Source organism: Cryptotermes secundus, unplaced genomic scaffold (genome assembly GCF_002891405.2).
Source record: "Cryptotermes secundus unplaced genomic scaffold, Csec_1.0 scaffold3042, whole genome shotgun sequence".
Lineage (NCBI taxonomy): Eukaryota > Metazoa > Arthropoda > Insecta > Blattodea > Kalotermitidae > Cryptotermes > Cryptotermes secundus.
Genome location: NW_019735021.1, coordinates 70904 through 86664, shown reverse-complemented (window position 1 = coordinate 86664; position 15761 = coordinate 70904). Strand labels below are relative to the sequence as shown.

General features: G+C 39.3%; 1 protein-coding gene across 2 annotated transcripts; it reads right to left on the bottom strand.

The window, feature by feature from the left end:
• Positions 1-5493: 5493 nt before the first annotated feature.
• LOC111869232 (U6 snRNA-associated Sm-like protein LSm8) lies at positions 5494-12968 on the bottom strand. 2 transcript variants are annotated; one of them, XM_023860591.2, is made up of 4 exons: positions 12755-12968; positions 8072-8112; positions 7802-7929; positions 5494-5728 (listed from the first exon to the last, which is right to left on the bottom strand). In XM_023860591.2, exons 1-4 carry the CDS (start codon positions 12783-12785, stop codon positions 5584-5586), a joined length of 345 nt encoding a protein of 114 aa, XP_023716359.1. In that variant the 5' UTR covers positions 12786-12968; the 3' UTR covers positions 5494-5583. The 2 variants fall into 2 exon arrangements, with proteins under 2 accessions (XP_023716359.1, XP_023716360.1); XM_023860592.2 differs by lacking the exon at positions 5494-5728 and adding an exon at positions 7230-7400 and having other exon boundaries at positions 12755-12959.
• Between the last annotated feature and the right edge of the window lie 2793 nt (positions 12969-15761).

Here is a 15761-nt window from a genome sequence, read left to right as displayed (position 1 = left end):
GTTTGCATGAGGCCCAACACCCACCCGACCCCCTTGACAACAAGAAGACTTTGGTCCATGACCGACTCGCATAGCAACCCCCCCCCTTAAGGGTTAATGCCCTCCAATTAACCTTGCCTTTCTCCCCTCACACAATATCCTATACCTGCTCTAACCTTGCTACTGCTCCTCAGACCCTTCCCCTCTCCTTCTGCACCGATTTCCCATGTAGACCTGTCCTTTCCTTCCCTGCTCTCATATAGCTGAGTTTATTTCCAACATTAGCCTGCTTGCACATGCGCTGTTTCTTCGTTTGCGGATCTTCTTATTTTTTTCTTCTACCCTGGAGATGGAGGCAATACGTTCCTCCGAAACGTTGGTTAACACCACATCTACACGGCGCCACATCCCAGAAGACTGTTTTCTTCATGCTACTGAACCTTCGAGTTCCATAAGATGCTGCGAAGTTCTTGAGTAGCTGCACGACTGATGGCTTCTCCAGAAGGGTTCAGCTCCATTAAATCAGTCAGTTAGTTAGATGGTGAGGTGGCTATTAATAGCTTGGGAAGTTATTAGAGAATATAAAAAATTTTGGCTGAAGAAAAACCACATTATCACGAATTGAAGCATAAGCCATGGTTTTACAAAGGATGCTCAAAATTATTAGATCAAAGGAAACAAGCCACATTGCAGTTGTTACAGGATCCAAGCAAAATAAATGCAAATAATCTGAACAATATAAGACATGAAGAAGCAGGCATTTCAGGAACAAAAAGAAGGAATACCTGACTAATTAGGCATAATGTACAGACCAGACATTGTGAAAATTTAAATTTTCCTACTTCCTCTATCATTGTATCAAAATGGTGTTTACTACACTGGTATTAAAAATTTTAATAAATTACCACTTGAATTATAAAAGCTTGTACAGATGCCTAAAATTTTTAAGAGTTCCTTAAGAAGATATCTGATGTTGCACTGTCTTTACAAACTGGAGGAATTTTATTATATAAATGGTTAATACTTTCTTCATTTGCATTAAATTTTTTGTAATAATATTTATTTATGTTCTATGTCTATGTTATGTATATTTTACATTATGTTGCCTAGACTTGTTCTAGTAATTAATTGGAACATTTGTTCTGGTATGTGACTCATTCTATATCCAATGGCTTGTGAATATACTTTTCTCAACCTGTATCTGGATCTGCTTGAATTTGAAATGAACAATGAACAACGAACAAAATTAATAAGCTGGCAACAAACAGTAAGAACATGAATATTAGAGACCTGTATAGAGAATAAGGGAATTTAAGAGGGGTTACCAGCCTAGCAGTAACTTAGTGAAGGATGAGAATGGTGATCTGCTTGCAGATTCCTAGAACATTTTGAAGAGTTGGAAAAACAACTTCTTTGTTTTTGACTGTGCATACGGTCAATGACGTTAGGCAGATAGACATACAGCTGAGCTGTTAATACCAGATCCTAGTCCTTTTGATGCTGAAATTGTTACTGAAAAGTTGAAAAGATATAAATTGCCAGGTTCTGATGGAACTGATTCGAGCAGGTGAAACATAAGGTCTCAGAAAAATAAAAAAGTTAAAAAATTTAAATCTATTCCTGTAACAGACCATGGATGTCTGGTATTTCCCGTCATTTAGATTTGCTAAAATGCTTATGACATCCTAAGTAAGATATATGGCTCATTCTAGTACCAACTGAGAGCTCATAAGTAAGGCCCTCATTTGGTATCTGACTCACAATATCTTAGGGCAGATCAACATTTTACCCTGACCTTTGACTTTAGTTTAGGAAAACTTATGGTGAAATTTATGCAGCAATTCCCACAGCACACAGCGATTATTTCAATACATCTTTGGAATTAAGCTGGCACATGAAAGTAATGAAAAGATGTATCTTCTGCCTGTTATGAGCTGTCTTGTGACCTGTATAGACATGCTGCAGGGCATCATGACTCATCTAAAGTTTCAGTTCGTACCTGATTCCAATAGAGTTAAGTTGTATTATCTGTTCTAGCTATTCCTTAGTGGTGTGGTCATGTGTGGTGTTAGTTTTCATTTTTGCAAAGTTACAATGGCTGCAAGTGCCACAACTGTCAAATGACTTAATGTTTTAAAACACTGTTGTAATTCCTTGAAGGTCAGTCACAGCACAAGTTCCAAGATAAACTCCAACCTGTGTTGGAGTGGATAAAAATGTGCCTGGTATTCAGAGAGGACAATGAGTCTGTGATAAGAAAACTACTTAATATTTGCCAGAAGTTCTGGAATGGAAGCACCTGTCTCTTCAAGCTCAGAATATGACAAAGTCTGACTTGAGTAATTTTCAAATTGAGAACACCCATGCCATGTTTTCCATGAACACAGCTATGGGACCATTAGAGGACTCACCACTTTTCACAAAATTTGTCACAAGTGAAGCAGCCAAAGGAAAAATTCGAGAAAGACAAAGGAATGATGAAAAGAGAAATAAAATATTCAGTTTAACAGACTCTAGTGGCTGAGACAGCTCAGATGAAGGCAAAGTGAAGGAAAAATGAGCAAAAAGGTCAATTTTTTTATGGATTATCCTAAGAGCTGTTGAATCAGGGGAATACAGCAATAACTCAAAGCCTCAAATTGCATGGTTGGGGCTGCCAAGGAATTAAGTAGCTGAGAAAGGAATGCTGTCAAGCCAGACAAAATGCTACTTTCTGCAACAGTTAAAAGGCAAAGAAATTTTATGAATCTAAACAGATCAGTAAGATTATGCTAGGGCAAAGAGATGATGTTCTTGTTATCTCAGTTCGTCTTCAGAAATTACCGGTATTGTGTAACCTAAAAGAAGCCTACTTAAAGACTACCATATTCTGGGATATAACACTCTGATGTCTGTTGAAAGCCAAACAAAGTTTCAGAAGAACACATCCCCCTCCATCTTCAGGATTGAATAAGGGTTGCCCAGTCCGATGAAGAGCTAGATTCAGTCACTTTCCTGCCTTACAGTCAGGTAAAGGTTCGACCACATCAGCAGGGGGCTGTCTCAGCACATCAACTTCATTGACACCCTACACCTTGCTCATCATGTCACAATTCTTTGTTCATAATCAGTGTTTACACTGTCACTGTCAGTCACAAATTGTGTGTGATCAAGCATCACTGATTGTAATCATCAACAAAGTCCTTATTATCATGTGACATTCATTGTCTCATAAAATCATTGGCTGAAACTTCACTTCCAATTTCACTAATTTTGAACTCTTAAGTGCAGAGTTGGTTGAAGGTCTGGACAAGGTGAGTCTCAGTCACATGCTGCACAATAACTAAGTTCGTTGATACATAAAGAATCCATTTATATCATTATAGCTTGATACAAATCCAATCTTGGTGTACACAGTGTGTCCAGGATCCGTTAGGACTCAATTTTTCAAATCTTGCCATGCAATGCCATCTGTTGGCAAGTTGTGGTGTTAAGATTCTTGAAGTTTCAGCTGTGGCTGTCTGTAATTTCAAAGCGCAAGCATCACTGTATCATGTGTTCTGACTTTGAATGTATGTGGGGCAATCCAAAAGTTTCCAAAATTTGAATTTTGCGCGCAAATGGTTATGAGTACATCGAAATACCGCTAGGTGTCTCCTCACACATCCTTCTTGAATCAGTGTGGCAAGCAGCACTGAGTTGAGTGGTTGGGTTTATTGTTGGTGAACGTATTTCCGTTGTTGTGTTTCCGTGAGTTTGCGGTTTTGCGATGGCTGACCTGAGAGAGCAGAATGTCTGTATAAAGTTTTGTTTCAAACTTGGGAAAACCGCTGCAGAAACGCACCAAATGTTGAGGCAAGCTTTTGGTGAAAACAGTTTAGGCCAGACACGAACTTACAACTGGTATAAGCGTTTTAAAAATGGCCGAACATTGACTGATGATGACGATCATTCGGGACGGCCGTCAACGGGCAAAACACCAGAAAATGTCGCGAAAGTTATGGATCTGATTCTGCAAGATCGTAGACTGACCATCCAAGACCTATGTAACACCTTGGGACTAAGTTATGGTATATGTCAACGAATTTTGTCAGAGGAACTGAACATGAGGAGGATTGCGGCGAAGTTTGTGGCACGACTGCTGCAAAATGAACAGAAGCAGCATCGCTTGGAAGTCTGCAGGGAACTTCAGCAACAGCTTCAAGAGGATCCAAACTTTCTTTCGAAGGTTGTCACTGGTAACGAAAGTTGGGTTTATGGCTAAGACCCTGAAAGCAAGCAGCAACTGTCGCAATGGAAGAGCCCTTCTTCACCTCGGCCAAAAAAGCTCGACAAGTCAAGAGCAACATTAAGTCCATGTTGATCTGTTTTTTGATACTGACAGGACTGTTCATAAGGAGTTCGTCCCTTCTGGTCAGACAGTCAATAAGGAGTTCTATCACAATGTTCTAAGGCGTTTGATGGAGAACATGTGGAGAAAATGTCCACAGAAGTGGTGCACGAACGACTGGGTACTCCACCATGACAACGCACGACCGCATACGGCTTACATTGTGCAGGAATTTTTGGCTAAAAACAAGATGGCAGTTGTTCCCCACCCACCATACTTGCCAAACTTAGCTCCATGCGACTTTTTTCTCTTCCCAAAGATGAAAATCGACATTTTTCTCTTCCCCAAGATGAAAATCAAGTTGAAGGGATGAAAATTTGATACAGTTGAGGAAATTCAAGCGGAAACGCAGACGGTACTAAACACCCTAACAAAGAAAGACTTCCAGGATGCATTTGAAAAGTGGCAGAAACGCTGGAATCGGTGTATGTGCTCCCAAGGGGACTACTTTGAAGGTGATGGTGCAGAATAAGATCTAGGTAAGATGTAATAGTTTTCATTAATATATTTTGGGAACTTTTGAATTGCACCACGTAACAGTACTGTTCTGATGCTCATCGGAAAATGACGGTTGAACAGAGAGCCAATATCAAATTTTGTTTTGAAGTTAGGCAAAACAGTTGGAGAAGTGTACAAAATGATGAAAAGTGTGTATGGTAGTGATTGTTTGAGTCCCTCGAACATTTTTTGATGGTATGCTGTACATCCAAAGGGAATGTACCACAGTTTTAAATGTGATTCCACAAAAGGAGTACAGCAACTGTTTTCAAAAACTTTTCAATTGATTCCAGCTATGTATTGATTCAGAAGGAGACTATTTTGAATAAAAAGAGTGAAATTTTGAAAATAATTCACGTCTTGTATTTTTAATGAACACAGTCCTAACAGAACCTGAACACACTGTGTATGTGAAACTACAAATAGTATGTTTAAATAACACTGTCAACATACTCCACACATAGTATGTGCCAAAGTATACAGTACTGAAGTGAAAAGATGAACAATATTACCTTGTTGTCATCTGTGAGTTTATTTCTCCTGACAGAAACTATTTTAATGAACACAGTCCTAACAGAACCTGAACACACTGTGTATGTGAAACTACAAATAGTATGTTTAAATAACACTGTCAACATACTCCACACATAGTATGTGCCAAAGTATACAGTACTGAAGTGAAAAGATGAACAATATTACCTTGTTGTCATCTGTGAGTTTATTTCTCCTGACAGAAACTAACATACACACCATTGGCATGTTGATTTACCACAGTATGGGTAACGTAAGTTTTCGAAGTGTGCACCGCTTTGCTGTAGACAGTGTTCATATCGTTCATGCAGATTCTCAATCATATCCCAGAACAAAGGTTGCTGCAGACTCCTGCAAAAGGAGACAATTTGCTCATGTAATGCAGACACAGTTCTTGATGGATCTTCACAGTTGAACACACTCTCCTTTAACATTCCCCACAAGTAGGCATCAGGTGGTGTACTCGTAAGATCGGGGGAATGGGAAGTGAGTACCACATGAAACGATTGGTCCTGGAAAGTTTTCCTGCAACATGGCTAGAGATTCTCGAGCGGTATGGCTGGTCGCCCCGTCCTGTTGATACCACTGTCTATTCATGTGAAGGCCACTTGCATGACAGATCCTTCTCAAATTCTGAAGAAATGGTCCAATCACCATGTACCTGTAGCATTCTTGGGTAACGGTAAGAGCATGCCTTCCTCATCCTCAATTGTCGACCAGACTTCCCTTTCTGTTGACATAGTACACTACCAGAACGGCGAAATTTAGTAACAATAGACAGCATAACTGTGTTACTTGGTGCCATCTTATTAAATCTCTTTTAGAATTGTTCTGTCACATTTTCCAAACTCAGTCCCCATTCACGACCACTTCTGTATGAGCAGAAATAATACTCAACTATGAATACTTTTTCCATCGAGAGACCCATTTCCAACAACAACTGCACAACACAACTGGGAACATGTGCGGCTGGAGCTATGCCCCATGGACAAACACACGTGTGAGTTTCAGTACTGTATATTTTGGCGCATACTGTATTAAAGACTTACAGAAATTCTGATACATTGTTATTGATATGATCTGCATGTAGGTGTGTAGATTATTTAAGGCATAATAACTTGGGACAAAACTATTTTTTTCACCAAGGTACTGTGCTATTTCTTCACACAATATGATATTGTAACGTGTTTGGAGTAGATACTTCCAAGGCAACGCAATAACAGTGGGCCGCTGCGTAGACAATGCCAAAACAACGAACGTGTTTCCCCGGAGATGAACAACAGAAGGCCGTTGAGTACCAACGGATGAGACAAAACACACTACCGCCGTAATCTATAGAGATCGTTCCCAAAGCAATGGATTGCCGAAGAAGTGAGATCGAACCTTGGCGAATGGTGTCTTGTATCCAGTCCGCAGAACACCTACATAAGTCGAGAGCGACAGAGCTACGGGACGACAGTTGAGATCTAGCCCTTCAAACAACCTAGTTGGAACCTAGTCAAGATGTCGCAGAAGTCACGTGGTACCACAAGCGATAATAACTGCATGGTGTATAAGTGTGAGTGTCAAATAAAGAGTCACTAAATCCGAGACCCACGTGAAGTTATTTGTTGCATGACATACCCAACACGTGACAATATTTTTGTAACATGCTGTAAAAGTTTCACGCTGAAATAATTTGAAACATTCAACATACTGCATTTTTTAAACCAGTGTGCACATTACCTGTACATGTGGTTTAAAACTTTAATTCCCAAAAATAACTAGCCTGAGAGCTTCACACACTAGTGTTTTAAATGGAACTGGCAAAGGGTGAAAATGGAACCAGGGCTTGAAATTGGAATGCCCTTAATATAGGTAAAATTATTGCATTTAATCACTCCTTATATATACATACATAATACACACAATACTTTCAATTATTAAAACACATCAGTGAAAAACGTGGTTGAGAGGATCAGCTCTGATGCTTGATAGGTCTAGTCTTGAATCCAAATTCTCATCAAGTTCACCAACAATGGCACTGCAAATGAGGCATATAACTTCATAAATTTTTATTAATTGGAATTAAAATCATGGATTCTGTTTATGTATGACTACTGTGGCACTTCTATCAGACAACATTCAAAACCTTCCGACAAGGTATATAATTTAATGAATATTATATCACTATGAGGTCACTACAGATTTGCTGGCAAACTCCAACTGTGCACTTCTGCTTCATCATTAACTAACAATTTTCATGTTTCCTAGTGTAAGGAGTTCTGACTGCAAGTATATCTAGTCTGTAATAACTAGATTCTTTATACTCTATCGAAATTCAGGCAAGGAGTGGATTAATGCATCATACATATCATACAAACAGCAGAGTTCCATGACATTAAACTATGAAATGGCATTTTCCTTTGTTTCCTGTGAACTTACACATTATCTCCTCTAATAATATGCAGCCCCAGCACAACTTGCTCCACACCTTGGTTTGTGCTGTATACGCGCTCATGGCTTTCATCCAGTATTAGGTTGATTGTCTGGTCAAAACCCTTCAGTGTCCCCTGAAAAAAATCATTCAACATACGCCAATGTGTATACACACAAAATGTACATTTTTGTGCTACACTATACATTTTCACAAGATTGAAAACATTTCTCTATAGAAGAAAAAGACGCTGTGTTGCTATGGTGTACAATACTCACAACAAAATTTCTTCCATCTGATGTTATGATAGAAACAGTATCTGTAACACAATTAAGGTTTAATATAAAATACACATTACTTATTTCTATTGATTAATTTTCTGCTATTTATCCCGTAAATGTTCACTGTTGATTGGATTATTCTCCACTCTGAACATGCCCTAGCCAGTTGCTAGCCATATTTCTGACAGGGATCTGTAAGAATATTCCCAGATATCCCATAGCTTAGAATTCAGGACTTTATCAACAATTTACAAAAAATTTCTAATATGCGAACATAAAGAAATATTTAACATACTGACTACAAAAATACACATTCAGGTAACTGTTATGCAGCTTCCTTTTCAATACTTCTATTATGTCATTCATTTACAAGTGATATATCTATATAAATAAAAAATGTAAATGTTCGTTTGTTCAGGATCTTAAATCTCCGAAAGTTCTTCACCGATTGCTTCGAAATTTTGACACAACGTTGCATTCGAATGCGTGCGTTTTTATATACCTATTATATAGATGTCACACCTGTGACAGGTAAAAACATGCTTCTTTTGAAAAACAGAATTGGAATTTGGAATTCAGAAGAGTCACCCCTATGGAAACGCTAGAACAGACCGTTGCATAGGAAGTAACAATAGCGATACTGTATTGAATCTCCACGGTTACGATGAATACATGGAGTGTTCCCACAGAGACAACGCAATAACAATGGGTCGTTGCGTAGGAATCGCGGAATCAACAAAGCAGCGTTTCCGCGGTTATGACAAAGGCTCATTTGCATAGCAGCGGCCGAGGGTATAAAAGGGGGTTGAATTCATTCACCCAGTCACTTTTGGAATAGCTGCCGCTGAAGAAGGTTGGAACCTAGACACCAAGAGATACAGAAGTATTGGCCGAGAGATTGTGTAACCAGTAACTCTAATACTGCAAGTGGCAATAATTGTAAAGTGTGCAAGTGAATTACAATAAAGATTTGCTATGATTAATACGGCGTAAAGTTATTTGTAGCGTGACATACCCAAACACGCTACATGCATTACTGACGCGTGCAACATGTCACATCCACATCAAATTCATGCATTGTTTGCAATCATATTGACCGCCTTCTCTCCCTCATCTCCAACAGAGTTATGTGAGAAATATAAATCGCACATGGCTGAAGATATTTTCCGTCGAATATGCAAGCAAAATTCCAATATGAACATGGATTTCACAGCAGAAATCTGCAACGAAGCGTTGATAATGATTGAAGATTTGTGCTTAGAAATTGCGAACAAAGTTCTCAATCAATTGGGAATGCCATCACCGAATCCATCTGCTGCTGCTTCGTTCAATGTAGAATTGCGTCGTGAACAAAATTACAACACGGGTGATCTTTTGTCGTATGTGTAATCAATTATTCCTAAGCTAACGCTTGAGCAAAAAGGCATTTATGATCAAATAATGCAAACTGTCAATAATGGGGTTGCAGAATTCTTCTTCTTAGATACACCAGGAGGAACTGGTAAAACGTTCCTAATTAGATTGATTCTGGCAGAAATTCGATCCCAAAATGACATAGCCTTAGCTCTTGCGTCGCCCGGAACAGCTGCGACACTGCTACCAGGTGGAAGAACTGCTCATTCCGCTTTTGATATTGCCATTGAACATGCAATTCATTGAAACTCTCACATGCAACATTTCCAAAGGATCAGGCATGGGAAGGGTATTGCAGAAATGCAAACTTATTGTTTGGGATGAATGCACAATGGCGCACAAAAAATCGCTCGAGGCTCTTCATCCATCATTGCAAGATTTGCATGGAAACATCAGACCATTTGGGAACGCATTAATATTGCTTGCAGGAGATTTCAGGCAAACATTACCTGTAATTCCTTGATTGACACCAGCGGACGAAATAAATGCTTGCTACTTTGTGGCAACATGTAAAGACGTTAAAATTAACTACAAATATGCATGTCCAGCTGCAACACAATCAATCAGCTGAGATATTCTCACATCAATTGCTGGAAATTGGGAACGGAAAGGTGCCGGTTGATCTGACCTCAGGACGAATTTTGTTGCCTCATAACTTCTGCAATTTAGTGACGTCAAAAGAACTGGTTGAAAAAGTATTTCCCAATATTCAAACCAATAATAAGAATCATGATAGGCTGAGTGAACGAGCTATTCTTGCGGCCAAGAACAAAGACGTCTATGAACTTAACAATATCATTCAGTCTAACATTCACTGTGCGGCAGTCACATACAAGTCCGTCAACACTGTTGTGGAAGTAGATGAAGCGGTTAATTATCCAACAGAATTTTTGAATTCACTCGATCCGCCACAGCAAAGCGTGGCCGGGTACAGCTAGTAGAGATAATAAACTGCATTCTAAAAGCAGTGTGACTCCAAAATACCTGTAAGTGGTCCCTTACAACTTTGAAAGCAATCATCCACTACAGTCTTGTTTTAAGAGTTAAGATACAGCATGCAAATGTACTTTCAAGAGCAAGAACTTCAATAAATTTATGGAATAACATACAAGGTCATGATACATACATACTTTTATATTCAGTGCCAGTTGCACACTTACGAATACTCTGAAACGCTGATGTATGTACGAGGAAAAATCAAAAAGTCTTCGCCAATATTTTTTTTAGCCACAATAATATACATACAGGGAAATCAAAATACAGGCAGTGTTCTAAGTACCTTTGACTATTTTTCCCCATATTTGCCACCCCGGTTCAGGCATCTGTCTCATCGCACCACCAGTTTGGAGATGCTGCTGTTGTAGAATTCGGCCGCTTAAGCGCGGAACCACTGCAGGACAGTGGTTATCGCATCGTCATCGGAACTGAACCTCTGGCCTGCCAGGAACTTCTTCAGTGGACCAAACATGTGGTAATCACTGGGGGTGAGGTCTGGACTAATCTCCCATCCGAATGACTGCAGTCAGGCGGCGGTCCTATTTGCCATGTGAGGCCTGGTGTTCTCATGGAGGAGAACCACATCGTTCATGAGAATCCCTGAGCACTTTTTCCTGATGAGAGCTTGCAGACGTGCAAGTGCTCCACAATTGCTGTCCGTGTTGATGGTGGCACCTCGTGGCATGAAATCCAGTAGGAGTGGTCCTCGGCAACCCCAGAAGGCCATGACCATCAACTTCCCGACGGATGGCGTTCTGCGGAATTTCTGCGTGACAGGCGAACCGGGATGTTTCCGCACCATGCTCTGCTGCTTGGATTCTTGAGTGAAATGCAATACCCACGTTTCATCTCCGGTGACTATGAGATCCAGGAACCTTTCAACCTCCTCAGAGTAACAATGCAAATATTGCAGTGATATCATTCTCTTGGCCTTGTTCAGAGCATCCAAAAGCTTAGGCACCCACCGACATGAAACCTTGCGATGCCCCAAGGAATCGTGAATGATATCGTAAACACTTCCATACGAAACGCCAAGCTCCTTGGAAATGACCTTCAGGTGCACATGCTGATCCGCTTCCACCATTGCATCCACATGGTCAATGTTGTCCGGTGTGAGCAAGGCTTCAGGTCAACCCGACCGCTCATTGTCATTAAGGTCTTCCTGGCCATTAGTGAACTCACAACACCACCAGCGCACTTCTCAAAGTGAGACATTTGTCCCCATATGTCGGCAGCATTTCCCTATGGATCTCGATGGGCGTTCGTCCCTTGCTCCATAGAAAACGAATAACACTTCGCTGCTCATACAATGTGGACATGTTGAACACACCAGCCACTGACAGTGGTGCAGTGCTGCAGAGCAGCCGAAAGTTAATGCTGGGCCAGTCCAAGCATACCGTTGCATTGAATGTATAACCCGGTTACTCAATCACACTAATATTTTGGCTGAAAAAAAAACAGGGGTAAAGACTTTTCGATTTGCCTTCGTATGTATGTAAAGATACATAAAACACATGAATACGAACGTTATTACATCATACTATTTTGAAATTGCACGATATTCCGAATTACAATGCACATTAGATCTTGGGTGTTTATTACTGCTTATTTCACCATTAAGGCAAAAACATTAGCCCTTAAAATATTCGGTGTGATCAGAAATGGTATACAGACCAATTTTTTATTCTGTATTACAAAAAATGACCCTTAAATTCTGGAAGCTGGGTTGTTGCAAGCTATAACGAATTAAATCATAATAAATAAGCCTTCAATCATAACAACCACATATAACATGGGGTGCGTTAACAGCGAACTGCACTTTATTATATTACGATCTGCGAAACATATTTCTGCCACAAAATTACATGAACATAAAAATGTAAAATATCAGTATGTTAAGAATGGACTCGTGTTTTAATTTTATATCTAGAAACATCTCCATGATTATAGCCGTATACTCGTAAATTCCTGTATATCCTAATTTCATAAGTGCAATACATTGTTTTCAGTGGCTGCATTGCGCTTTCTTCGTACATTCCTGTTAGTTTCAATTCGTCATATAGTTCCTCTCCCTTCATAACATTGTTATTCACACTGCCTTATTTACAACTAAATTCGCTTGTTCCTATTGTGTATTGTGTATTTGTGTTGTATCAACAACATATATAAGTGCATATCACCATGAGTATTTACTAATACTACAAAAATATACACTTCCACAGTCATCATACATGGGGTAGTATGCAGTGCAGTAACACGTTTAAAGGATACGATTTACGTAACTTTCAAGGCCTGATGCCATACTGCAGTTTCAAAAACAGTTCTGGTAAACAGGCCAGAAATGAAAATCAGTGTGCAAGGAAAACTGCCCTGCAAATTGATGTGAAACTAAGAATCTAACATCACCAACATTTTCAAACAAGGAGGCCCACTCCAGCACTAACGTACCTGCACAATACAAAGCGTACAAAAAAAAGTGTGACCACGGATTACTAGGTTATAGACGTAGATTTCCTTGATTGAGATCGACTGAATGTTATATCATGGATGAATGTTCGTGTGTTATAGATTAAACGCAAGAGTACAATTTGGCGTTGTCTTGACAGTGTATATAGAACTCATATATGTGCATTCAAATGTTCTTTTATTATTATTGTTTTGAAAGAAATCATGTATATACAAAAATGGCCTAGACAATGCCCATCCCGCCCCCTGTAGAGGGCTGCCGGCAAACAAATATTCCTGCCCTCTGTACAACACAAACTCGTAAATACAGTACGTATGAGATGATTAACTCTCATTCTGTATTGGCCGCGCCATAGCCACTGGTCAGCTGTACCATAAGGATCAACGGATTGTATAAATGTAAATAAATAAATAAGCGGTTAGTCACTGGCTTCCCACGGCGGCGGCCCTGGTTCGGTCAAGTGGGATTTGTGGTGGACAAAGTGGCTCTGGGGCAGGGTTTCTCAGAGTACTTCGGTTTCCCCTGCCAATCTTCATTCCACCAAGTGCTCCACAATCACCCCCTCACCAATCATCTGGGGCTGGTGCAATAGGCCAGAAGTGGCTGCACTATAAGGGACTTAGTCTCACCCCACTAGCAATAAAAAAAATCATTCTGTATTCACACCCTTGTAAAACTAGTCTTTCAGGTCAACAATTTTGAAGCCCAATTGTCAGAGGAACCTATTCCCAACTTTATAATTAACGGGACTGTATGTTATTAGACCGATCACAGTGGCTCTACGACCTATGGCATGAAATGTCTGCGTCCACTCAATGACTGGGATCATTGATTCAAATTCCACTTAAGGCATTGATTTCACCATTTATTGTGTTGGTAGTGGCCTTGTGATGGGCTGACACCCCATCCAAGGAATCCTACAGTGTACAAGAAACTGAAAAAGCAGCCAGGGCCCAATGAAGAACTATAAAGCTATTAGTGGTGGTAGTAGTAGCAATATGCTAACTGGTTGAACCAGTCTTGCTTCACTCCTTAACATTGAACAGAGAAAATAAGATCCTTCAAAAATTGTGCAGGCATGAACATCTTACCTACACAATAAAGTTGTCCTTATGCTTAATTATGCACATCATAAAGACAGGTAGGTGAATGGCGGTACAACTTCACACTTTGTAACCTCAGCACTAAATGGTGGCAAGGGTTCTGCTTCACACCCTGGGGAAATAACCACCAGTGCCTATTGGTTAGGAAGCTATGCTGGACCTAGAGCCAGGATGGATGCAATGGAAATGAGCAAAATTTCTCACCCCTGTACAAGCCTAAAATCCCATTACTGAAATATATTGGACTATTGTAAATTATAACATGGGTGTTAAGCAGAATAAACAACAATATAAATAAGATCTAAAAAGTTTGTGACAATGGTATATTAATACAATTACTGACTTTTTGAACATTATCTATCGCCCTGTTCCAATGGATGATGTCCAAAAATTCAATAACCGTATAAACTGGAATATGATCACTGTGGTTCAAACATCTCACAGTAATCTGCAATAGCCCGAGAATGCAACTATCTCAGCTGATTGCTCTGTACAGTTCAATACAAGTACATCCTACAAAAGTGTATAGTGTAAACCCCTCACAAGAACAATTTAACATAATACATTACAGTAACTGCATAAAATCTGTTAATGGATTATGGCTTGTGGATTGTTACATCTTTAAGAGACTGTTTCTTACCATCTGGTAGGATTTGAGGGTTTCATGGCAGTGTTTATGAAGAGTTTTATTTTCTGGAATGTAATGCTGTGTAGTTTGTCAAAAGCCAACCAACGTTTGGCTGAACATGTTGCCTCCATCTTCAGGGCTGTAAAGTAAGCAAGAAACCAGCAAGAACCCAAGAACCAGGTCGCTAGTAGAACACTGTCCAGTTAATTCCAGTTCAGTGAACTGACAAAATACAAAAACTAAATGCTTACCATGTTGCAATACTCTTTTAGAAAGTCTGTCATAATGCCTGATTGCAGATTTCTTTCAGTCAAACCAACATAGTACACAAAAAAAATTGTAATTACCATTCCTCTGATCTCATATAACTTAACTCCTCCCTTTAGATTTATTTCTTGTATTCAATGCCAGTAATGATGCATCAATTGTAATTATTTGTAATTGTAATTGGTAATTATACTTTGATATTTCAGTCCCTTGTGATGCAATTGGTTATATTACACAATCATCTTTCATTCTTTTGGCAATTACTCAGTACTGAATTACAGTACCTTTAATAATGTGTCAAAACTGAACCCCTATTATTATGCACATTCTGAATTTTATCACATTTCTACAAATTGTGCAAAAAATGAAATTTAAAAAATTCTTGCATGAAAACAATCCTAACATAATTGGACAGCTAGAGAACTGAACTATCGAAGAAGCAACAAATGATGGTGATTGATAAAGAATTCCAGGGAAAGGGAAAGTAAATGTTTAAACTGTGGTGGTAGGTACTGAGGATGACTGCAGTAGTTTGTTTTTTTAAAAAGAGTGCTTAAATTTTGCACATTTGCTTTGGTTAGCGATCACATTCTTGTGTTACTTCAGCAGTTGATGTTTTCACTGACTTCCTTTATACAGTTCATTAGAACACAACCTGTCATGATTGTTGCCTAATTTCAAAGCAGGAGTGTGTTTTAGGCCAAAGTTATCAAAACTATCATTTATAATTCTGGCAGATTCATCAGTACCCACTATTTGGTCACCAATTTTAAACTAACAGCCACAACAGGAGGAGGAATTTTTTAAATTTGA